Genomic DNA, 17,405 nt, shown 5'->3' with positions numbered 1-17,405 from the left:
CTTTGGAACTTACTTCTCCTTCTTAGTTGTGCTTTGTGGTGGTAGCAGACAAAAAATACATGCTGACACCTCACGGGCTGTGGAAGTGGTAAATGTTGTTTTGATCTGCATGTACTTACTGCTGCTACCCTTGATTTCTTCTTTGAGTATACATGTTTATTTTGGTTAATGTTGAGGCAACACCATCATGTTACAAAATGTAGATCACAGCTAAGGACTGTTCAGTTGTCTTCTGTGTGGAGATGATCCTGGAAAACAAGAAAAGAAAAAGCTCTATCTCAAATGCTCCATCTTCTGCTAGTAAGTACCATACTATGGAACCATGAGGGTACTTCTGAGGCTTTTCTGTATGGTCTTTTGTGTGGGTGGTTCCACATCAGCTCTGATGTTCTCTGGGTAATTTGAGGCTTCCTGGTGATTCAGCCTTTCTCAGCAATGTCTGTGCACGTGGGTAAGCATGGAAAAGAGAAACGGATACTAAGGAATGCTGAGGGTTGGACTGTGGCAGCTCATTATGCTAGAGAAAGGAATGCCCTGTACAGTCTGGATTTGTCCTAATTTCTTTCTGCTCTCTCTCCTTTTCTGAAGTGTAATTAATATGCAGAGGCTGCAATCTCTGTCAGTTGAAGCTGAGAGGAAAGTGAAGTAGCCAACTGCTAACTTGCAGCTATTTTTCCTAGATACAGATAGCTAGCTGTCTAAATTCCATGTAACTACATCATATTTTCCCAATGTGTTGATTTTCCTGCCTCAGTGAGAGAGAAGGACTGTGAACTGGCTTGGAAAGGAAGAATTGTCAGATAAATGTCAGAGGGATAATTCTCACTCTGCCTTTCTTTTGGTTTATTATCTAGAGGTCAGTCTTGTCCTTTCACTGGGAAGACAATAATGAGGAATCCTTGGCATGGAGAAGTTGCAGGCAGGATAAAGGTTTTTCTGAAAGCAACAGACTTAAGAGCTCTGTCCTGGAGCTCTCAGGAGAGTTGGGGTGATGTGAGGTAGGAGTGAGCTCTGTTTTGGCATGCACAGCAGACTCCCCTGCCTCAATGGACCACTGTTATTTCTGAACTTCTGCTTTACTTAGTAACTGTAGTGAAAAAAAGAAGAGGCCAAGACCAAAGGACTCAGATGAGACCAAAGCTGAGATGGAGCACATGGAGGTGTGGTCCATTGAGCCTTTCTTCTTGTTGCTGGTTGTTGTGTGGCAGAGGAGCAGCTGGGCCTTGGGTTTTGCATTGACCCTGAGACAGTGGCAGTTGTACAGAGCATGAAGAATTGCTTCTTCTTCCTGGTGTGCCCAGTGTTTCAGATGGCACAATCAAAACCTCCTGCTGCAGGCAGGGAGCTGTCACCCGGTCCCTCCCTGGTCTCTGGTCAGAGAGGGTTAGCAGCTTGGTGCTGGGCTGAGTGCCTTCCTCTGCCAGTGGGTGCTTCATTGAAGTCTCCATCTCAGGTAAGGTAGGTTTGGCAGGAGTGTTCTAGGTGCTTTGGTAAAGATAACCTCAAAAACTGTTTTGGACTCTGATTTTTATGTGTCTCAAGCATCAGAAGTATTTAACAGCCCCATTTGTCTACACCAACACGAACAACCTGCTAATGGGGCACCTCTTAACAGTCCTAACAGTTTCTTCACAGAAACACAGTAAGTTGTGTTCCTTCTGTGGCCAAGAGGTTCTTATCAACAGAGACTAATAACAAGCAATGGGGCTTTTACCCACAGTGTTTGTTGGTGTGGTGTCTGAGGGTGGGATGAAGAAAAGTGCTGCACACAGATCTGAATTTTCTTGCACCTTTTGTAGGATGCAAGAGAACTGTAACAATACATGAGAGTTGAAGGCTGGGCATGAATATGGTAACTGACCTAATTTTCTTTTAAAAATAGGTTAATCCCACTAATTTGACAGTACTAGTAGCTATTTTTAATCAGTAATGAAAATGCAGTAAGACCTTAGCAGGCTTGTGAAACAGAGTGACAGCTTCCAGCCCCGAGGGGCTGCAGCAGCACTCCAGGCAATCCTGAACACCAAAAATTAAGCTCTGATACAAAGGAATAAATCAAGATGTGCATAACGTACTATAGACATACATGCAGTAGCTGTCCTGTTGAAGTCCAGGTTTTCTTAATCAACACACGTATCCCTGTCATATGTACAGACTGTGTAAGCACTGGAAGCCAGATTAAAATCTGTCCTGTAGAACTGAAAACCAACTTCATCTGCTTAATTAGACTCCAGTGGGTATTTATGTATCGCTGGGTTGCCATCAAACATTTTGATATTTCATTAGGAAACTCTTTCTACACCAGAAAAAAAAAAAGGTGCAATCACTTATCCATTTCAAACCCAGAGAAGCTGAACATCTTTTTCCTTTTACTTTGTCAAGTAGGTTTGCACTTGTGAACAGGCAGTTTGGCTGCTGCAAAATGTAAATAAACAAGGCCTGGTGATGATGCAGCAAATGTTCTTTAGGGTGCAGCCTTCAGCTCTCTTTACAATGTGTTCAGTGGCACTTCTTTCTCTTCATGGGTACCATTTGTACTTCACCTGCTGTCTGGAGCAGGTCTATGAATTTCCCCAAATAATCTTTCTCAAAATTCGTCATACAAAGCGTACTACTATACTATACTATTTCCTTAGGAATTTAAACCAGAATAGCTTGTATTCATGTGAATAGGCTGAGCACTCTAAAGAAAGCAGTCACTTCTACCATACACTTGCAACATTGAACTGCAGTCATACCTGGGGTGGGTATGTTCTGTATTTTAAAGAATAAATCCTTGCAAATTTGCAAAGGAAACCCATTTGTGTCAGCATTTTTACCTTAGAGAGTATAAACTATTAACCAGTTTGTTTTCAAATAAAACCTTCAATGGAAAATTCCAAAAGACAGAGGTAAGTCTTTAAAATGCAGTGTTTACTCTGAGTTTGAACTGTCTCGGAGTTGTTAACTGCATCTCCATTAAAAAAAAGTATAAAGAGCCATATTTGCAGTAAAATCATTTCACTCAGGTCTTTGTTTAAGTAGGTACGAACCAAGGGACTCCTGGCAATTGAGTAAGGAAAAAGCAGAGTGAGAACAGGAGTTCCCAGACTAGAGGCAGATACCACTGGTGGTCACTTCAAAGTGGTTCATAGGGAGCACTGAGCCAGGAGCTGCTGCTGGTTTTTCCTGGCAAAAGTATTTAACCTGCAAAAACATTTGTGGAAGGTTTATTTCTATATTTATTTTTTTCAGCTCTCATATAGATGGTTAAGAACATCGAAAGATTCTTTTTTTAATACAGAACAATATAAATCAGTACTCAAGTGTGAGGAGGAGGGGTTAGTAGCAAATCTGAGATAAATTAATTCATTTTCCTCTAAAATATTGTCAGAAGAAAGGCCAGGTCCTTTCTTTGCTAGACACAGAGCATCTCCCGAGTGCTTGCAGGGAACTTGCAGTGGGTATGTCCTGTTTTCTAATGATCTGGAGTGGGAGTGAAGCACAGTTCACTTGGCTTGTAGGTCAAGAGATATTTCTACTGCCTGTAAGCAATTTGTCATTCAAACTTGCAAGCACATTAGAGCTCAGGTTTCTTAAAGTTTATTATGTTGAGGGGGGGAAATACTGTATCACAGAATCGTCAAGGTTGGAAAAGATCTTCAAGATGATCAAGTCCAACCATCCACCCTATGACCACCAACCACTAAAGCATCTTATGAAACACAACATCTACCCCTTTTTTGAACACCTCCCAGGATGGTGCCTTCACCACCTCCCCAGGCAACTTGTCCCAAGGCCTCTCCACTCTTTCTGTGAATAAATTTTTCCTAATATCCATCTGAAACTCCCCTGGTGCAACTTGACCCCATTTCCTCTTGTCCTATCACTGGTCACCAGGGAGAAGAGGCAAAAACCCACCTCACCACAACCTACTCTCAGGCAGTTGTAGAGGTGATAAGGTCTCCCCTCAGCCTCCTCTTCTCCAGGCTGAGCAGTCTCATCTTCCTCAGCCTCTCATGAGAATAATCCAGGTTGTGATTTAAGCTTGAGGCTTTTTTAGCTTAACTTTTTGGGAAAGAAGGAGGGAAGAAGACCGCAGTGTTCTGCTAGTTGTTGGAAGAACACCTCTGAACCTGCAATTTCCAGGATACACTGCAAGTGATAATGCAGCAGAGGTGCATGGATCCAGCAGCTAGCAACTCAGGGTGAAGTCCTTACAGGATGGTTGGATGAAGAGCAGCAGGCCAGTAGGGCCATCAGTTCACAGCCAAAAAAAGTGCACTCAGAAAAGCTTGTCATGGATTGGGCTGGGAGAGAGTTTAAATACCATTTTTAATTTTAAAAAGCAAGGGTTCTTTTGTTAGTCTTTTCTTGTGCTTGGTTTGCTAGAATTTGAGTATCCGTCCAGAAATTCTACTAAATATAGAAAATGGCAGAAACCACACACAGTGAAAGAATGTGGGTTTTTACCTTTCTTTTCACTGTTATTTTTCTGCTGTTTATTATGGTCTGAAAGTTTTTTGTCTCTTTAATTTGCATGTTGCATACTATGTGTACTCATGAGAGGACACCATGTCTTCTCTCCAGAAGTGCCTCCTGTGGGACAGGTTACAGGTGAGTGGAATAAAGCAGACTAAAGCCAGCCAAGCTGGCCCCTCACTGGCTTATTTGCTCAGGGTCAGGCAACAAAACCAGTTACATAAATTGTGTTGTTCAACATGAGCCAGAGATGTGCACTGGCAGCCCAGAAACCAGCCTGGGCCAGGCTCCCAGCCTGGCCAGCAGGGCCAGGGAGGGGATTGTTCCCCTTTACTTGGCTCTCGTGAGACCCCACCCAGAGTACTGTGTCCAGTTCTGGAGCCCCCAGGATAAGGAGCTTCTGGAGAGAGTCCAGAGGAGGCCACAAAGATGATCCAAGGGCTGGAGCAGCTCTGTTCTGGGACAGGCTGGGAGAGTTGGGGTGTTCAGCCTGGAGAAGAGAAGGCTCCAGGGAGACCTTAGAGCACCTTCCAGTGCCTGAAGGGGCTCCAGGAAAGCTGGGGAGGGGCTTGGGACAAGGGCAGGGAGTGAGAGGACAAGGGGGAATGGATTAAAACTGGAAGAGGGGAGATTTAGATTGGACATGAGGAAGAAGACTATGAGGGTGGTGAGAGCCTGGCCCAGGTTGCCCAGGGAAGCTGTGGCTGCCCCATCCCTGGCAGTGTTGAAGGGCAGGTTGGATGGGGCTTGGAGCAGCCTGGGCTGGTGGGAGGTGTCTCTGCCCATGCAGGGGAGGCAGATCTTTAAGGTCCCTTCCAACCCAAACCATTCTAGGGTTCTCTGATTGTCCTGTTACACCCTGACAGACTTAGACTGGCTCTGAGAAGGTGACTTAGGATGCAGCTTCTCTCCTCTGATTAAAGTTGCAGGTTTCTCAACTTTGCTTCTCATGTACTTTGGTTTCTTTTCCAGAGACTGAGAACAAGCGAGGATAGTAAGAGAACAGACATTTCTCACCTCTCTAAAATAAAGATTAAATAGTAATTAAGAAAACTAGCAGAAGGCTTTGATAAGCAGAGAACAAATATGCCTAGATGTAAACAATGGCTATGCCCATGCTCCAGTGTTTCATAAACTACAAATAAAGTGAGAGACAGACTCTGCAACAAGTCACCAAGGGGACAAGTGGCAACTGTTAGAACGTCCTGTAAAGACTTAAGGGATGCAACGTGAGGTTATATTACAAGATAGTGCTTGTGAGAAAGAAACAAAATCATGATTACACACAAGAAACTAGCAGCTAGCTGGTCTTTGTTAAGGGAGAAAATATGTTTCAAAGTAAGAGTTCAATGAATAGTTGGCATTTTTCCAAGTATCCAAAGCATTTGGGAAAATATTCTGGTGTTGATGGACATCAAAGGTCTGCTGAATGTAAAGGAGTTCAAATTGATGCAGGGAGCAGTGCAGTCCTTACAGGACTGAGATCTATGGCTATAGAGTCCTCATACTGGACTCCACACACTAGAATTATTCCAATTCTCTAAAAATATCCCAGAGAATAAATGCTCAAAGGAGCCAGACACAGAAAATGTGACTTTGAAAATTTCCAGAATGGGATTCCCAGATGGGAGTAATAGCACTTGCCTCCTATTCCTTGTGCTAGATATAGAGGTGATGAATGATGTCTGGAGAGAAAAATGTCTGGGCTGCCAGCATCCATGTGGAAGTAGAGGGATGTCCAGGCAGGACACAGGCATTTGACTGACTTCCAGACATGCTGCAAAAAGACATGGGAGATGTCTTGTGCTTGGTCATGTTCATAACACTGACGTGCCTGCTCTAGACTCTAAAATGTGCCTGGCAATAAAAATGTGTACTGCAGGAAGTGCTGGATGCATTGAGACTCAACCTTAGCAAAGAGTCCTTTGTAGAGAGACCCTGGACCTGGGCTGCAGCAGCAAGTTCACACTTTTCTCTCGGGTATTTCTCCAAGTAGCTGTGCCTGGTGCCCACACCACACATTCTTCTGTGCCTTGGTGCTTTGTGTGTCTGCCTGCTGCTAGGGAGAGTACAACACAAGAGGTGTTCCTGGGGTGTTAGTGTGGTGCTGTAGAAACATGCAGAGGAAAGAACACCAGCTCTTGCTGTGCAGCTTGTCCACCCTTTTGTTTTTAATCCAAATACCTTATGTGGGGGCTGCTACAGCAGCAGTTTTTTGGGTCAGTGTCTGTTCAGATGGGCAAGTCTTGGTTTCATTTGGCATCAGCAGGAATTGTCAGTGCTCAGTCTGGAAAACAAAACACGTGCCCAGCTCCGGAGATACAGGGTAGAGAGGGCTGGAGAGTTCAAGAGGAGATCCTCCACCCCTTGCTACCCCAGTCAGTGACAAACTGGGAATAGTATCCTCGCTGTCTGATAGCTTTAAAATTACTTGTAATCTAGTGACATAGGATTGTTAATTTCAACTTTTAAATATTAAAAATGTAGTTTTCTTTTGAATTCTAGGAGGAGAGAATTTTCCACCAAAGTGGATGATTCCTTGAGGGATTTTATCAGTGGAACTTTAGAAGAGCTGTAGTGTCCAGCAGCGTGGGGCTGATTGTTCCCTCTCAGTGCAGGAGATAATTCCTCCCACATGTTGCAAACTACAAGTGAGATTTGTGGTCTTTTGACTTTCTTTAATAGTTCTTACTAATGGACATTGCACATGGCTGATTGTAAACATTCTGGAAACCTGTAACTGCTTATAAAATAATCTTCGTTCTTAGTGAAAATCACAATTTATAAAAATAAAGGCCACAGCATTTGTTCCTTTCAAATGTACAACTCTCTGAACAAATATACAAGCTCTGAATCTTACTCTTGGTGCTGAGGAGCAGAGCCCTGTAGTTCATCCCACACCACACAGAGTGGAAGGCCACCTTGTGAAAGGAGATTCAGGAGCTTTATTACTGCCATAATCATCTTTCTTATGGTCCTCCTTTGGTAATAGAAAATTGTCACTTTCTCTGCAGATGGGCTGTTTTTCACCAGGGGTTGGGGTAAGTGGGGTAGGAGAAGGTGTTAAAATTCAGTCTTTAATACTAATTTCTAATACAAATATTCAGTTTGAAGTAGCAGGTGGCTAATACTGCTTGTAGCTGAATGCAGTCAATGCTCATTTACATGTCATTTTAACTGCTTCTCTGCTAATCAGGTTCCCAGTTTTTAATAAAGCTGGAAAAATGTGATTTTAATCCTCCATGTTTTGATTTCTTACATAGGTTGACAATTTAATCTCTCAGGCTAGAACTTTAAGTCATCGATGCTTCTCTCGAGGCCTCCCTCAGTCACATCTGTCTTGCTTTCTTGAAGTTGTCATATGGTCCTTGTATTGATTGCAGAGGAGGGGGAAAAGTATAATTATCCCCAGGTGCATTGGGTTACGTTGGCTATGTAGAAATAAGGCACAACAGGCACTTTTGGCAGGTAGTGGGATGCAAACTGAGACAACCTATTATATTTTTCAATAACTTGGCTTCAGAGAGTGTTTTAGAGGATTTAATTTTTATTTCTTATTGTTATATTTAATATTCAGGATAGATGTTTTCTCTGTGTAGGTGGTTGTTCTAGTTGGTGTTGTTTTAAAATTTTAGTTGACGTTTCCTTAAGTTCCTTTTTTCTGTTGTTGTTAATTACCAATCATAAGAAAATAGGCAACATCAAAGCCTTCTGTTCACTATCCACTTCAAGCTGTGAATGTGTAGATGTACAACAGGCTTATGCTAATTTCATATTCTTCTTTAAAGCATGAAAGCTCAATTATTTTCTTTCAAAAGTGGTTTTAAAGCAAGTACATTTTCTTTCCTGACCTTCTAATGATTTTTGCATTGAATACAGCTGGGAAGTACTGCAGCACACAGCAAATTAAATTGTAAAATAGAGGGATCTTTTATTGTTATAAATATAGATACACACACCAGAAAAATACACTGCCATAAATACTACTGATAGCTTTGCATTAAGCTAAATTAGTGCTGGAGGCTGTGTCTTATGTGCTTAGGGAGGCTAAGTTTTGGAGGTTTTTTGAGAAAATCCAACTGTGAATCAGTAAAGAGCAGGAAGGGAGGAAGAAGAGCAGATCCAAGCCCACCTGTGTACCTAACACGTGTACACACTTTGAACAAAGCTTTCAACCCTCAGCTGTTATGTTCAGAAGAGCAATTGCTGTATTTTGCATAGTGTAGTGTTCCCTGGCCTAACCAGCCGTGCTTGCACCAGGCCAAGGTTTGGTTTTGAGGCAGAACCTCTTTCTTTGAAATCAGGGCTCCAGGTTCAGGACTTACCACTCCTGCTCTCCCCAGTCCTCACCTGAAAGTTCCTCAGGTAGAGTCAAACCTGCAGCTGTGTGTGTGCTACTAGTAGCACTTCCTTCTTGTTGGAAACGAAGGAAAAACTAGGTATTTGAAATAGTGAATGCCTTGTAGTTTTGAGGGACAGTCATTTGATGTTTTAAACTTTTGTGCTAACAGAAAACTTGATGAGATAATGACTTGCTACAGTAACCTTCTGGAGTCAGATTCATAGCCTTAATTATAACTTGGCTCATGGCTGCAGTGCCTTCTGACAAGCAGTTGTCTGGGTTACCAGCCAGCTATCAGGTTTGCAAAACCCACTCTGTTTGATCAAGAGGCATTTGAGTAATTCCAAGAACATTTGGAGAAGAAGATTAAGGGACATCAGCAAGAGTGGGAACTCCCTGCTCTCCTTTACTGCCGTGGTTTTCTTTCCTTTTAATCATCTCTTGCTTCTAAATAGAGGGGGAGAGAAATCTGCCACTCTTCTTTGGCTGCCTTGGACTAGCACTTCTCCATTAGACAGACTGCAGGCATTTGGATACAGCTTCACTGAGTTGAACATTTTGGGGCTAAATTAGCTTTCTGTTCTCTACAAAGAGAGTGGATACATTTTGTTTGACAAGAAGGGAGCTGGGAAAGGAGGGAGGAGAACCTGATAATTCCGCCTTGCCCAAATCTCTCAGCAGGGAAATACTGAGAATGAAACAAGGGTAATAGGGGGACAGGTCACTCTGGTGCCAGCTCATATTTTGTTGAAGCAATAACATTAGATTCCTCAAGGAATTGGTAACACTTTCTGGACATTCCCCTGGTTTGCAGTAGTGGAGCTTTGAAGGAATCAGGTGTGAGGTATGGGTAGAAAAGAAAGCAGAAGATAACTTGGGGTATAACCACACTTGTGCTTTTTACCTCGTATGTCCAATGAGGGTGTTTGAAAACTGGAGGTAAAGCCCATAGCCCTCAGGCTATGTACTCCCTGTGCTCTTTGGTCTGTGCCTGCTGCCACCCCTGAGGAAAGAAAATACACCTGACACTCCAGAGCCCGGGGCAGGGGTAGGTGGTGCTGCCAGCTGGTCCTTTCTGTAGCCTGCCCTGCCTTTGGAACTGGTGCCACCTTCCAAAAGAGGGGGAGATGGTCATGCCTGCAAGATTTCTTTTCTGCTTTCTAGACTTTCTAGGGCAATTTCAGGCTGTGTTCCTCTCCAGTGCTGATGGCAAGTGGGGTAAGATCTGGCCCTTGGGCTGCCTCTGCTCACTGAGCTGTGGGTTGGTTTTGCTTTGTAAGGTCCAGCTGGCTCTGGAAAGGGCTGGTGCTCAGCTTCTAGCAAGGTTAAGGTTCCTGGTTTTGTTTTGTAAAAAGAGAAATGCCTCCTACACTGGGTTTGTGCTGTGCCCCACAGGGTGAGAGACACTGGTGAGCCCAAAGGCAGGATGCTCAGATTTGGATGGGTAGGTTCCTGCTCACGTAGTGGCCCTAAACTCTAAACCTTCTGGTCAGCTAAGCTGCATTGCAGCTGTAGTTCGTGCAGGTTTTGTAAAACTATTTCTGGGTTATTGTTTAATCTCCAGATGTATTAAATAGTAAAATTCTATTTTTTTTTCCTTTCCCTTTTTTTCTTCCCAATCAAATATAGAAGTCAGGGAGAGGAGAATTTGGGACACAATAGTATAAGCACAGCTGATGACTGTGTGAATGCAGTTTTGTTCTGTGGTGGTTTCTTTTTTCTAGGCTGCTTTATATTCCCTAATGATGATAAATATCCCTTGAAGCTTGGGGCTTTTCCATTTTGATGAACTTCTCTGCTGACTTTTTTGCTTTTATGAAGTAGCTGCATTTTACAGATGTGGCTGTTATAAATTCCAGTTGATACCTGTGGATATTTATTTTTCTACCCATGTGCATAACTGGTCTTTTGTGTTCCCTAAATATGTAAAGATGTTAATTTTTATAATTGTTCAAGATACACTATGCAAGTTAAGTAGCTTTTAAGCTCAGTGAAAATGACTGTAGATGAAACAGTTTTCAGGCATTAATACAGCTTCCCTAGCAGTGTTTCCAGTAACACTCAGCTTATTTGTTTTAAAATTAATTTGATGGTGTAAACAATTACATAAAAGCCATTTGCTATAGAGAAAACAGTAATAAAACGCTATTTCTAGAATCTTTACATCAGTTATTGGAGTAGGTTAAAGAAGAATTACAAAATATGCTTATTTTTAACAATGCTGGTCAGTCACCACTGGAATTTTGTTATTTAGACTCCATGTGTAAAGCAACAAACTGCAAAGTGCAGGTGCTCACAAAACAGTGTTCATATCATTTTAGTAATGGTCATTTCACAGCACTCCTGCTGTTCCCCTCAGGCTCCCTTTCCAGCATGAAGCTTAGAACTGTTGTGGTCTCTGTGTAAGTCCAGACAAAAGTAATCTGACTGCGTTGTGTCTGCTGAGTGCAGAAGAACATCTTACTAGTCGTTAGACATGAGGACCTTTGTATCAGACTCCATGCTCTCATTATCTCAGGATGTTGTTAATTACACTGCATCTTGAAAGGTGTGAACAGAAGTGCCGAGCATGGGATTGTAAGAGCCCCAGTGAAAAGGAATGTTGATTTTTCTACAGGTTTGGTTGAAGTTCCTAGTTAAAAGGGCACCTATAGAAGCAGCTGCGAAGCTGTCACTCTGCTAATGCTGGTTGGACACCAGGGATCCATGTTTTCCAGGTGGAAGCAGGATTGCTAACGTTTGGTTTCTGTCGTTGCAGGTGTGACGAGTATGTCACCCAGCTGGATGAAATGCAGAGGCAACTTGCAGCAGCTGAGGATGAGAAGAAGACTCTGAACTCCCTGCTCCGGATGGCCATCCAGCAGAAACTGGCACTGACCCAGCGCCTGGAGCACCTGGAGCTGGACCACGAGCAGTCCAAAAGGGTGCGCACAAAATCTGCTTCCAAAGCCAAGAGCAGTAACCCTAGTGTAAGTCACCTGCGGTCCTGTGGAGACAGGGCTGAGGGGTCTGTCCTTAACAACCAGGTGTTTTGTAGTGAGAAGTATAAAATCTGTTGTGACTAGCACAGGTGTGTAGAAAAATAATATAATGCATCTTATTTTATGCTGTAACTGTCAGCGTAAATCCCCACTGTCTAATGTCACAGTGAGTTGACTTGTACTAGTATGTTGATGAAACAGGTAATACAAGTTGTATTATGGTGGTCTTAACTGTAACTAATTCATAAGGGTGGGGATGCTATCAACAAGTTAATAGTGGAAAGGAATTAGCTTTTTCCACAATTAACATGTTTTGCTGTTTATGGTAAGTGTTACGAGTACACCTGATAGGCCATATCTGGTGCTACTAACTGTAGTTTGTATGGCACAAATGGGATCCTTTCTCCAGGGTTGCAGCATGCTTCAAGAAGTGCTTTCACAGACAGGAACAAACAGCAAACCTTCCTTCTTGTTAAGTGGTGAAAAGGAAATGTTAAAATTAGAGGCATGTCTTGAGAATGCAGAGCATTTTGAAACTGAAGCCAAAATGAATCTGCCTATTGTGGCAGATACTAGGAACTTGCTGTGGTATCACCACTGACTAAAGTTCTAAAGCTTTTATAGGCTATAAAAGGTAGAGAAAAAAACTTGGTAGGGTATGTTATTTATACTCTGCTTCCACTCTTCAGAGTGTTAACCACAAGAAACTTGCACATTTTTATTTAAAAATATGCAATATTTACCCCATCTGATAGAAAACTGAAAAATTGGAGAATTGGGATCCTACCTGATAGATAGTTCCACTTGAAGAAGTTCTGCTGTGGAAAAGTATCGTGTCCTGAAAGGATCTTTGTGGTCTCATGTTGCTCCTTGCAATTCTAACGCTTTGGAAAGAATCTGTTTTATATATTATTGTAGCCACACAACATATATATGTAGAATTAATGTGACTATGGTCTAGTATTGTCAGTCACAAAGCAGTTTTTCTCAGCTTTCAGTATTAATCTCAATAGGATAGTATTTCAGAGCTCTGATCATTTTTTTATAGACACAAAAGATGTTGCATTCCTTATGCAAGCACATGTTCACAGGGCTCTACATTATAGGCACAGGAAATTGAACCAGATCATCCTGCTAATAATTATTTATGAAGTAGCATAGTATACATATTAATCTTGAAAAACAAACCTCTGTCTGGTACTGAATTTTTAAGAGGCCTTTTTAGCCACTTAATTACAATATGTTTGATAATACAAAAGTGTACTTCATAATTGGTGCCTAGAGAAGAGAAAAAGTTGGACAACATTGTTTCTAAAATTGTGCAAAATTTGTGAAGCACAAGGCACACTTTTTTCTTTAAAGGAGACTTCTGAAGTGCCTAGCCTCAAACTTCATTTCAATGTAAAGCCCTGTCCATTTTGTACTCTTTCCAATAATTTTGTATGCCTATAGTATTACTAAAAGCAATGGGAGACTGTGCAGTTGCCTGCTGCCTACTGATGTTTTCCAAAGCCATTCTGACATTCCTGGTATCTGCTGCCTCATCTCACTCCCATTTCTTCTAGATGTCAGCAGCTTGCTCGGTGCACTGCCCCTCTGCCTATAAGTAGTCAGGAGATAGCACAGTACTAATAGAAGGTAATAAGGAGCACAGCTTCTTTTCCCAGTGAGGGAAAACCACATGAGATTTTGGCTTCCCAGGGGAGGGGAGAAAAGGAAAAAAAAAAAAGAGACTTGTAAATTCATCCAAGACATTAAGTGAATGGAATTGTGGAAAGCCTGCTGCAAAGCTGGGGAGCATCACGATGCTGCCATCCTGTGCCAGGATTGCACTGACCAATCTCAAGAGGAGGGAAAAACCCCAGTGGTTTCAGTCTATTATGTTGCTCAAATATCCCTGCCTGAGAAATTGAAACAAAGAGCAATTCTGGCTTGAGAAACTAGGCCTGTGCATCTGTTATTACTTTTGTTAGGAAATGCTGAATTCTCCTGAATTTGAGCTTTAGTGTTGCTAACTAGCAGGTTTGATATTTTAGAAGCAAGACATCTTTTAACAATTTTCAATCCTGCTTGCTCTTGTTTGCTGCACAATCTTCCAAAAGGCCTTTATTCTTCTCATTCCTGCATTAAGTGTAATTTAAAAATACTTGGTAAAAGCAGGCATTTGAGTGCTAACTCTCTTTCCTCCAATAGAAACAGTTTCACTTTTGCTTCCACTATGGTAGGGAGCTTTAATACAATTTTCACTGCTTCCATGTCTCTAATAGCAGTATTTTTGCAGAATACTAATGGCAAAAAAACTAGATTGGAGAAACTAATCAAATGCATTGTTAGTTGTTTTGTTTGATCGTTTGTTTATTTTTAAATCAGCTGGAACTTTTATAAAGATTTCAGTGTTACCAGATGGTGACTATTATGATCAGTCTTGGCTCACACTTTCAGTTCCAAGTATGAACAATTTTGCTCTTAGCCCAATATCTTAGTTGTCATTTCCATCTTCATTCATTTCTGTGGATCTTTAAAAATCAAAGAAGTCAAGAAGCCTGACTGCTATTTGAGCTTGTCAAGGTTATGTTTTCACTTCTTTCAGCACCTGTTATAAAAAGAAATGAGGAATGGTGGTAAGGTGACTTGCTCCTGCTCTTTGTATCTTTAGATAGTATTTCAGACTCAGTCTTGCCATTCTTGATTAGCAATGTCTTGAAATGTACATTTGCTGTAAGTCTTTCATACCACTCCCAGTGGGTTGGGATAAAGCATGGAAAATTCCTTCAGCCATCACCTACCTCTGCAATCGGGCTCCTCCTCTGAGTGACGATCTCTGCGCTGCATGAGACACTGACCTGCATGTTTCTGGAGAACCTAAAGCTTCACTGAAAATGTTTCTTGCACACTCCTTGCTGTTTACTTGTGCTTGAACAGCAAAGCTTTATTCAGTACTTGTAAGAAACCTTTCTGCAAAGCTTCCAGGCTGAGCCCATCAAACCTTGTTTCATTGTCTTGGAAAGCATCTTTGAGCTAAACCAGCTGCTTCTGCCCCAGCAATCTAACAGACACCCCAACCCACTAACCTGCCTTTGCAGCACGTTGTTTGCAGTTCTTTAATTGAGAAAGAAACACTGATTATTTTTTTTTCCTAATGCTATTTTATTTTTCCATTTTTCAGCTGTAGAGTAGTCCCTGGAGAAGGCCTTTCCAACAGTGCAACAGCATTTCTTAGCCTCTTGCATTATGGTTAAAAGTGGTAGCCCGTTGCACAAAGAATGGAAACCACTGACCTGATCCTAACTTTTGAAAACACCTTTTCCTATTATACTACCTGAAACTTTCCTTTTATGTCTGAAGCTATAAAACAAAACGAGCTTTACCTATAAGTGCTGCTGCAGTAAGAAAACTTACAAGTGCTGAAGAAACCTACTTCAAATGTCATGATCACAATATTAGTTTATGATCTACTAGAAATGTTTGGGTGGGGGAATTTCTTATTTCATTGCAGATGCTAATTTTTTTTTATCTGATTGTTAAACCTGTGCACTTTTGATATTTTGACATTTTACTTTAGCTTCGTTAATTCCTTATGTAGAAGAGTTTATATAAATGTAGTGGTTTGTGCTCATAGTTTCTCTCCAATTTGGGCTTGTGATTTTTTGAATTCTACATCAGCACGTGGCAGAGATTTTTGGGGGGCTCTAGATTGTGATTAGAAAAGAGTTTCAACAAAAAGCAGGAGCTCTGCTAAACTGTGTGCTGTGCTTCAGCTTTTTTATTATGATAAAATATTAAGCTTTGTATGTTTAAATTGCTGATTTTTTTTTTTTTTTTTAACTGCCATGCTCATTAAGAAATCCAGGGTATTCAAATTCTGGGGGTTTTTTCATATTGTATTATTATTCTTAGGAATAGTTCAATGTAACAAGAAGAAAACTTGACTTTGCTCTGGTTAAAACAGTAATAGGCACTTGAAAAATATTAAATAATTAGTATTACCTATAAATTCCAGAATTCCTGGGTTTTAGGAAGTTGAAGTATTATTGATTAACAGAATTTTATACAACTATACCAGTTAAATTCCAAATTGGAATTGTTTTGTTACTTTTTCATTTTATTGTGCCAAATTATGGTACATTTAGAAAGAAAAATTCTAAAGTTGTCAATGATAGGGTGTTCTCAGCACCTTTCTGTCATTAATTATTGCCAGTAGTGCCTTTCATAATTTTAAGGGAGACTCTTAGAATAGCTTAGTCCAAGTCCTGTCACTTAGGAGAAATGGAATGACTGTTTTGGGATTTAGTAAAGACATGGAGCAATAAGTGCAAAGTGAACTCCCCTTTCGCACATTTTTTGTGGGCAGTCTTACTAGAGAGATGATATATTCAAGGAATTGTAAAAAATTCTGTTAGTCAGTGATATTTCATCATGCAAATCTGTGCAAATTCAGGGGTATAGAGAAAAAAAAAAAAACCACAACACACCAACCTAAACAAACCCAAATACACTTTGGGAACCAAATGGACTCTTGTTGAACAAATGTAACACATTTGTGGTGACAGTACAGAGGGTGTATCAGGAATATTGATGTCACGTTAGCTTTGTCTGGTGGTGGATGCAGGTAACCTTAGTATTGTTTGCAAATGTGAACAACAATTGCTAGAAGAATTGGTATCTTCTCTTTGCATGTTGTATCTAACCATTGTAATTTCAGGAAATGGAAACAGAGCAGCAGATCAACAAGCTGCACCTCCTGCTTGTTGAGGCTCACCTGGGTGATGAGATTGGTACTTGCTGGGGAGCAGCCTTCCCACTCCTCAAAAAAAGTACAAATTGAAATAATATTCTTGACAGCGGGGACAAGATTTCTGTTTGCTGGAATCAAAGCATTCTTATTCCTAGATGTGGGGACTTAGATTTCCATCTTCTGTTACAGTATTGATTCATAAGAAATATTGTTGCATTTAAAAGTACTACATTTATATGTGGGTATTTATTTGAAATGATGTCGAAGTACTGTATTATGTTTTATGTGCATTACCTTTTAGTGGTGGATTGGTCTCCATTTAATGTCATATGCATATATCCTTGCCAAGTAACCTTGACACAGATATGGGGGGGGGGGGAAGAGTTAAAGAGAAAATGGGGGAACGTCTTAAAAGTATAACTGTGTGTTAATTGGATAACCTTAGGAGGCATAGAGAGCAAAACATTACTTCCAAATTAATATAAAAGCATTTAATGTAGGAAAGCAATCTGCCTGCATAAAGGTATAGTCACATTGGCAGTATCAATAAATGAGAAAAGGAATCCTGTTTCTGCTTCTTGTTTTCATGGGTGAGGGTGGCACCATTTGAATTGGTCCTCCTGAGCTAGTTTGTGTGGGGCTAAATAAACACTGATTTTTATCTGAAACTTAAAACTGTTTGTTGCCGAACTAGGAAATTATTATTTCTGCTCATATTTGGGGATCCATCCTCTGTGCTGTTTCAGGAGATTTCCCTGGTTTAGTTTTAGCCTTGGTCAGACAGGTTTGATCTGCTTCCCTGAGCAGCCGTGTGAGCACTTGTACCAGTGCAGGAAAGGAGAGGGTAGGGCTCATGCTTTTGGGTGACAGTGGTGACAAGTCTTCC

The 17,405-nt window shown here is 41.2% G+C and overlaps 1 protein-coding gene across 5 annotated transcripts in view; it reads left to right on the top strand.

Annotated features, from left to right (window-relative positions):
• Positions 1-17,194, top strand: part of BICD2 (BICD cargo adaptor 2) — a 93,870-nt gene extending 76,676 nt beyond the window's left edge. Inside the window, exons 7-8 of one of the 5 annotated variants that reach the window (XM_051627622.1) lie at positions 11,562-11,727; positions 14,951-17,194. In XM_051627622.1, coding sequence (XP_051483582.1) covers positions 11,562-11,727; positions 14,951-14,956 — 172 coding nt within the window. In that variant the 3' untranslated portion in view covers positions 14,957-17,194. Of the gene's footprint in view, positions 1-11,561 lie in introns of all 5 variants that reach the window. The other 4 variants (XM_051627621.1, XM_051627619.1, XM_051627618.1 and 1 more) reach the window with 4 other exon arrangements.
• Positions 17,195-17,405: the final 211 nt, after the last annotated feature.

Source organism: Apus apus, chromosome 9 (assembly GCF_020740795.1).
Source record: "Apus apus isolate bApuApu2 chromosome 9, bApuApu2.pri.cur, whole genome shotgun sequence".
NCBI classification, from domain to species: Eukaryota; Metazoa; Chordata; class Aves; order Apodiformes; family Apodidae; genus Apus; species Apus apus.
This window is presented reverse-complemented; position numbering and strand designations above follow the sequence as displayed.